Genomic DNA, 8,268 nt, shown 5'->3' on the forward strand with positions numbered 1-8,268 from the left:
ACAGACAGTCAGTCACCCATTGAATGGAACAGAGTCAGTCACCCATTGAATGGAACAGACAGTCAGTCACCCATTGAATGGAACAGAGTCAGTCGCCCATTGAATGGAACAGTCAGTCACCCATTGAATGGAATAGAGTCAGTCACCCATTGAATGGAACAGTCAGTCAGTCACCCATTGAATGGAACAGTCAGTCAGTCACCCATTGAATGGAACAGTCAGTCAGTCACCCATTGAATGGAACAGTCAGTCAGTCACCCATTGAATGGAACAGTCAGTCAGTCACCCATTGAATGGAACAGTCAGTCAGTCACCCATTGAATGGAACAGAATCAGTCGCCCATTGAACGGAACAGAGTCAGTCACCCATTGAATGAAACAGTCAGTCACCCATTAAATGGAACAGACAGTCAGTCACCCATTGAATGGAACAGTCAGTCACCCATTGAATGGAACAGTCAGTCACCCATTGAATGGAACAGTCAGTCACCCATTGTATGGAACAGTCAGTCACCCATTGAACTGAACAGTCAGTCACCCATTGAATGGAACAGTCAGTCACCCACTGAATGGAACAGTCGCGGGCACCGCGTGGACGGCGCGGTGCCACGCCGGTACGCAGGCACTGCACGCCAACACGCTGCCCTCTGTGCACAGTGACTGTGATCGCAAACTAGTGTATTGGTGTGCCTGGAGCTACTATTTATAGTACTATAGCGACAATTCTATTCCTTCATGTTAGTTGTTTTCTTTCTATTCTAACGTTCAGGAGAATCTTTCTTTTGATTAGTTTCATGAATAATTAAGTCTACATCGTCATTGCTGTATTCTCTTGTTAATTCCAACGGAGAAAGTTTTGTAACGGCAAATACCTCTGTAGTTCATGCTGCCTTTTAAGTTTAGCGTGCTTAAATGTTACTAGAAGACTCCAAATCATATTATCGTGAGCCTCGCTCGACCGGTCCCCGCCGGCACCCGCGTGGCCGCTACAGGCGCGGTCTTTCTGACACTCGCCGCCGACATGAGCGCCTCCGCCTGCTTGACATTTTAATTTCCGTAGCTGAAGGCCTGCGTGCTCCGTTAGGCCTGACCTCCCTCCAGCACTGCCTCAGAAAACAGGGTTCATATGTGTTTAATAATGGTAATTAAGTGAACTGTATAAAAAGCTGAATACCGACGGTCAACACCTTATATATAGTATACACAACCTGGCGCGTCACAGAACATCAGTGTTGCCATTATTTTTTTCATACTCCTTGCATTGTGTATGTTAGCGTATGCATTCCTTTATTAATTAGTTTGCACTGGGGACCTCTGTTGATACTTGTTGACGTTTTTCTATGTCAATGTGTTGCTGAAATCCAGACGACTTGGTTGTGGGAGGCTTTGTTTTGAAGCAACCATTGGGACCGCTAAGCTAATAGATTTATCCATTCGTGTGAATTATGACTAAAAAAGATTACAACACTGTCAAGCAGCATTACAGGAAGCATTATGATGAGGGAAAAGTGACCACGCCTGTTTAGCAAATATGTGGCTGGCGCCACTATAAAAATTGCCTCCGTCATGACAGGCTTGGGCCGACCACAGGGCCCGTGAAGAAAGCTTACCGGCGCTACAGGCGAAGACGTAAAAGAGAGAAAAAAAAATTACTTGCTCTGGGTCCAACTTTCTTCCGCCAATCTATACTGTTTTTCTAAGTCAAAGCAAGTGCAGACATTAAAATGTTGTTGAACTATTTTATATACTTTTGTCATTTTACCTGCTTCTTGATAGAAGTCGCGCCAGCAGAGCGCCACATCCTCAGCACATCAGCGGCGATAGTTACAGAGACTAGAGTTCATGAATGAAAATTAAATGTTGTATGACGTATGTTTTATTATCAGGGTTTACCAAACATAACTGTTACCTCAGCTGAGCTTTCCGAAGCTTTTTTCCCCACGTGACGTAGGCAGTGATTACACTAAAGGTAAGGTAAAATTGGGTGCATACGCTACAGCTTCGCGAGGCCTCGGTGCTCATATCCGTCGCATTGCCCCTTGAGCCTGTGGTAGGAAGAACCAATCACCCCGGGACAGTGGACAGGGCCAGTGCAACATCCAAGCTACCACAGTTTTCCTCCCTTAGGTTTCTCTATGTACCCATTTATCGACTTGCCCGGAAAAGAGGATGAACAGTTGAGTAAGCTGCACGCCAACTCACCGGGCATTGATTTTATTGGTACGTAGAAATTGGCGAACGTAATCTCCGCTGCACACTAAAGGGGCATCGTTTATATTATTATGTGTTGGGGTTTGAGTGGCCTGAGGGTAGGGTGCAAATCCCCCTCCCTCCCCCCCAGATGCCGCTCCACGACGTCACACTCTGCTACAGTCCAGTAATGGTAATTAGATAGAAAGAAAAAAATTACCCCATCCGCCCGTCAAGGCAACTAATAAGCACTTGACCTTTCGTCTTTTTCTTTGCCTCTGTTTTGGAATTCATTCTATCGCTATTTTTTGACAGGTGAGCGAGATTTTATCGATTCGCATGTTTGTTTGTTTGTAATGTTTATTGCTCGCCTTGCCTGTCTATGTACTTTTGTTATATTTAAATAAGAGAGAAAAAAATGACATTAATCTTTCTTTGTGCGGTAGTGATATACTGCGTGTTGACGGTGAATGGTTGTGCTGGAAGGGTAAAGTTAAAGGTGTGTGTGTGTAGGAGGGGGGGGGGGGGGGATGAGAGAGAGAGAGAGAGAGAGAGAGAGAGAGAGAGAGAGAGAGAGAGAGAGAGAGAGAGAGAGAGAGAGAGAGAGAGAGAGAGTAGTAGTAGTAGTAGTAGTAGTAGTAGTAGTAGTAGTAGTAGTAGTAGTAGTAGTAGTAGTAACAGGGCAGGATTAAGTCCTTTATAGGCTCTAAGCACTTAAAAGAGTTTGTCACTCCCACATATGTAATTCAAAATAATTATAAACAACAATATACCATAAAAAAAGAATTTTCTATCTCGAAATTGAACAAAATTTAAAGTAAGCTGGAAAATGTTGTTGATTTATGTGTACCATTTTCCAGCTTACTTTAAATTTTGCTCAGTTTCGAGAAAAAAATCAATTTTATAGTATTTTATTATTTATATTTTGAATTACATTATGTGAGAGTGCCACCTCCCACAGCGCATGACTGAGTTTGTTTAGAGCGTGCACTTCCCTTATGGGTGACTTTTTTTTTTTTTTTTTTTTTTTTTTAAGTCTACGCCTATTGCGCCGGTAGGCTTGCTTGAGGGGCCTGGATGGTAGTCGGACCCAGCCCGTCATGGCGCAGGCAGGTGTTTATAGTGGCGCCATCTTCTCTGTTGTTGTTGTTGTTGTTTAAGGATTGCTTCCTCCTGTAAGGGGGGAGCTCGGGCCTTTGCCAATATGTGGCGGCCAGCAGCAGGGTGCCGACAGACCGAGTTATCGGCTGACGTCAGCCGGGCTGACCAAGTCGGTCCGTCAACGAGGAGTTAATTAAGCCACGCAAGGTAAACCGTAATTTACGCAAGGAAGGAAACACAAATGAATGTATTGACTTTTATTATGCAGCTTATTACTATACTACCTCTGCATCACGATACAGGCTATAAGTTACTGTAAACTAATATAGGCATAGTGAATCATGATTATAAATAGTAACCCCACGCTTCCCGGTTGATGAAGAAAACTTGCGACTTCGAAGCGGCAACTAGCGTATGTCGCCGACGTTCGGGATGACTGGCGGGCGCGAGTAGCGTTCCAGGGTCACCGCCGTGCTGGGGCTGCTGTCCTCCTCGCCTCGGCCCCTAAGCCACCACGGGAGGACCTGCAGACAGCTGTGGGGTCAAAGCCGGTATATTACCGTTGGGCATAGGTGACTGGGAAGGATAAGACATGGAAGTGAAAACCATAAGAAAATATTAGAAATTTGAGAAAGTAAGATAAATGTTGAGTCAAAATGTCCCAAACTTAAATATTTGTATGAGAAATATTGGCATTATATTACTTTGGAATCCAAACCGGGGCATGGCAAGAAAATTTAAGTAGGAAAGGGAAGTATGAGATATGATCTGCAACGTAGTGAATTACCATGAATATAAGTAACATGAAAGCAGTCGTGAGCCAAGATACAACTACAGAGGTGAATCACTTGTAGAAAATGAAAAAAAAATTAAAGCAGTCAATGATGCTGTGAAGTGAAACCTGCAGCCTCTGAAGAGAAGTGAAGTGGAGGGCAAGTTTGGGCTCAGGGAGAAAGCGTTTATATCATCATCGGCCTTAGAGCGCGACGGTTACGTACTAGATCGAGGCGTGGGGTGCCGTCTCTCAAGGCTGGAAGGGCTGTGTTGCTACCCTTCCTTTCTTGTTCTTACCTATTGGGTCCCTACCACCTGCCCAACTCTCTCTTTCTCCTCCCTTGTGATGAAGAGAAAAAAGAGGACACACACACACACACACACACACACACACACACACGACGCCGGGGACTCACGGTGAGGGAGTAAGAGCGGACCACCAGGATGAAGTAGATTTGGATGGCCGACACGACGAGTAGGAGGATGGCGGCGACGATGGAGTTAGTGAGGAGGATGATGATGATGCCCAGGATGATGCTGAGGCCCACCAGGAAGCCCGTGCCGATGATCCACACCTTCAGGAGGCCCTCGCGCTCCTGCAGTGATACGGACAAGAAGAAAAGATGAGGAAAGAAGAGAGGATGAAGATGAAGAAGAAAGAATAGAAATAAGAACAGAGAATAAGCAGTATAGAGACGTCAGGATTCGAGAATAGGAAAGAAAACATATTGAGAGAAGAGAAAAATATGAAAGCTAATAAAAAACGTAAAAGGGGATAGACAATGAAGAATGAAAAGACGATGGAGATGAAAAAGAGATATAGAAAGAAAGAAGAAGCAGTAGAGAAGCCAGGATTTGAGATGAGTCAGAAAAAATATTGAGAGATGACGAAATATGGGAGTAAATAATAAAATAAAACATGAAAGTGGATAGACAATGAAGAAAGAGAAGAGGAAGGAGATGAAGAAGCATTAGAGAAGTAAGGATTTTAAAGCTAAAGTAAAACTGGGTAGCCTTGAGACAATTTTGACACTGTTGTTAGGAAGAGGGACTCACCGTGCGGATGCCGTGGATGAGGATGACGGCCAGCGCGAAGTGGACAAGGTCGATGGCCAGGTCCACCCAGCCCTCGGCGCCACCTGTCACCCCAAGGCACAGGTTAGTGGAAGCACATAGGTCTACAAATAAGTCAGTTCCTAAGCGATACGGGAGAATGAGTAAAAGTAGTGAACCAAGTTGATCACATTGTTTGCAAATAGAACACTTTATTGTATAGGGATCGGTTTTGAATATTTCCTCTACCTTAAAATGCCCCAAGAAACATTCCGCAAGGTAACAAAGGAAAGAATAAAAAGATCATTGCAAAAGATTGTGTGGTGTTCTTTCCTTCTCCATCTGTTGCCCAGTGACTGACGGGTCTCGTGCAGCAGCGAAAAAGATAATGTTAATGTTAACGGTCTTATGGTACATACGTCTCCCCGTTAGTGCGACAAGTTATGTAAATTGGTGTGTCTGCCACTCACCTGTGACGCCCACAAAGATGCTGAACCCGGCGCCCACCAGACTGAACACCTGGAGGGAAAAAATAAATAATTAAATGTTACTCACAAACCAGCAGGAACTATAAAAAAAAAGAATGAAAAGAATAGGGAACCGATAATATATATATATATATATATATATATATATATATATATATATATATATATATATATATATATATATATATATATATATATATATATATATATACACACACACACACACACAATTCGATGGCGCCACTATAAAACACTTGCCTGCGCCATGACGGGCTGGGGCCGACTACCATCCAGGCCCCTCAAGAAAGCCTACCTGCGCTATAGGATGGCACGTAAAAAAAATAATAATGTATGTGTATGTATGTATGTGTGTGTGTGTGTGTGTGTGTGTGTGTGTGTGTGTGTGTGTGTGTGTGTGTGTGTATGTGTGTGTAATTTGAATTTTTGTAAAAGTGTAAAACAAACTTACAAACAAAAAAATAAATAATCACACAGGAAGAAACGAGGCCCCTGACACTCATACGACGCGCGCGCTTCGTGTGTGTGTGTGTGTGTGTGTGTGTGTGTGTGTGTGTGTGTGTTCACTCACCAGGCTGATGATGCCGATGATGAGGGAGCCGGTCCTGAGGGAGATGCACAGGCAGCAGTTGGCGAGGGTGTACTTGTTGGCGGCCATGGCTGTTGGGGGGCGAAGGGGGGAAGGGGGGTTAGTACACGGCGATGGACTGATGGACTGACTGACTTTGATTGATCCTGCAAATGACAAAGTGTACAAGTGATTGATTGGCTGCATGAATCGTATTGCGGTGCCTGGGTGACATACTGATGGCATCTGTCGCTGATATACTGATTATTAAATGATTGTCTGATTATATTGGGTCTTGATGGCATTATGGACTGTTTGATTCATTCATCAATCAACCTCCCATTTTCAACAAGCTTGTGGCATTCCGTATAGGTACAAAGCGTAAAAACAGGGACTAACGTTACGAAAAAGTTGTCACTGGATATCCAGACGAACGTTACTAACATGACATAAGACCCAAGCTGACTTAATGCACTCAGCTGCTTAACTGTGGATCATGAGTGAGATATTAGTTAGCATGATGTAAGAAGCTCCTAATTGGTGCTGCCCCGAATCTGAAGTGTGTGTATTGAATCTGCATTATCACTTGTGGCCCATAACAGGAATGCCTCTCCCAATGGTGACGTTTAAACACGATGCCCTTTGAATTATTCGTAAGGAGGTACACACAGTTTCTTATTATCTGACCACGCAATTATTATGATTTTTGCATAGCAAGGGAAGCAGCTGAGGGAAAGATATCCGTGACTCGTTCATTAGTATTTAAAGCCCTATGAAATAAGTAGTAGTAGTAGTAGTAGGAGGAGGAGGAGGAGGAGGTGGAGGAGGAGGAGGAAGAGTAGTAGTAGTAGTAGTAGTAGTAGTAGTAGTAGTAGTAGTAGTAGTAGTAGTAGTAGTAGTAGTAGCAGTAGCCATCAAACAGTCGGAAACCAGCCGGCCACTTGACGAAGGGCCGCTCAAGCACGTACCGTTGGTTTGCAGGGCGCGCTGGTCCACACTGACGGAGTAGCTAGAAACCATCAAACCCGAAGAGGAGGTGAGTACTTGGTCACGTCAGGGCGTATTGTGCCTTGGCCTCTGCTGGCTATGTATTTATACCTAAAAAATACAACCCAAGCAACCGACCGCGCAGTTTCCGGACCCCAAGAAAGGTTTTGGGTCGGCGGTGCGGAAGTCTCATGCCGTAAGGGTGAGGAGGAGAAAGTGGAAACGGTGGGGAAATAGAACACAGACCTTGCTGTTGGTATATGCAAGTCCCTAAGATACGTCATCATTTCTTTTCAGAACAATTCTCGTGTTTAAGTTCCATATGCTTTCGTAACCAGACCTATAGATTAGAGAAAGGCACAGGAGTAGTACCAACAAGGATAGAACTGGACACGGACTTGGGTGTTATACGCAAGTTCCTAAAGTAAGAGTGATCATTCCATTCCAGTACAATTTTGTGTGCCTGAGTTCCATATACGGCACAGGGAGCACTTCAAGGGCAGAACTAGATTATATAAAGGCACAGGAGGCAACACGCAACTTCAGAGGGAGAGGAGGTAGAGGGAGAATCCGAGAGACACTGGTTAAATTTATGCCCACATCCTCAAACCTATCAGCCCCTCATGACGTCTATGATTTATAGCTCTCATAGAAGCTGCTAGTATGCTCTTGGGCGCCCTTATGTAACCTTACTAATAGTTTTACAATATCCTTGCATCATAAACGAGGAAAACACCAACGAAAACTCGACTTATCTTCTCTGTGGCCTTGGGAAGTGTTGTATAGAAATAAAAACTCGAAGCGTATATACGTATAGAACACGGCCTGAGTTTCAAGGTGTCCTGATCCTCCCCTCCTCAAGGTGCTGACGTCGTAAGAAGAATAAAATGCAGGTGGAAGGAAGGATATGAATAATACGTTGAGGAAGTGCTGAAGTCGTAAAAAGAAGGAAATACAGATGGATGGAAGGACATATGAAGGTTGAGCACGTGCTGAAGTTGTATAAAAGAGGAAATACGGAAGGAAGGAAGGACATAATGAGTAACTTGTTGATTTTCCTCGGCGAAGCATGTTTAGTCTTCCGTGGGG

General features: G+C 44.1%; 1 protein-coding gene across 1 annotated transcript; it reads right to left on the reverse strand.

Annotated features, from left to right (window-relative positions):
* Positions 1-3,515: 3,515 nt before the first annotated feature.
* LOC127001818 (uncharacterized) lies at positions 3,516-7,545 on the reverse strand. The gene is made up of 6 exons (XM_050867022.1): positions 7,161-7,545; positions 6,196-6,284; positions 5,589-5,637; positions 5,122-5,204; positions 4,482-4,661; positions 3,516-3,825 (listed from the first exon to the last, which is right to left on the reverse strand). The coding sequence occupies exons 1-6, from the start codon at positions 7,210-7,212 to the stop codon at positions 3,796-3,798; spliced, it is 483 nt and encodes a 160-aa protein (XP_050722979.1). The 5' UTR covers positions 7,213-7,545; the 3' UTR covers positions 3,516-3,795.
* Between the last annotated feature and the right edge of the window lie 723 nt (positions 7,546-8,268).

This window comes from Eriocheir sinensis, chromosome 21 (assembly GCF_024679095.1).
Source record: "Eriocheir sinensis breed Jianghai 21 chromosome 21, ASM2467909v1, whole genome shotgun sequence".
In the NCBI taxonomy this organism is placed as follows: domain Eukaryota; kingdom Metazoa; phylum Arthropoda; class Malacostraca; order Decapoda; family Varunidae; genus Eriocheir; species Eriocheir sinensis.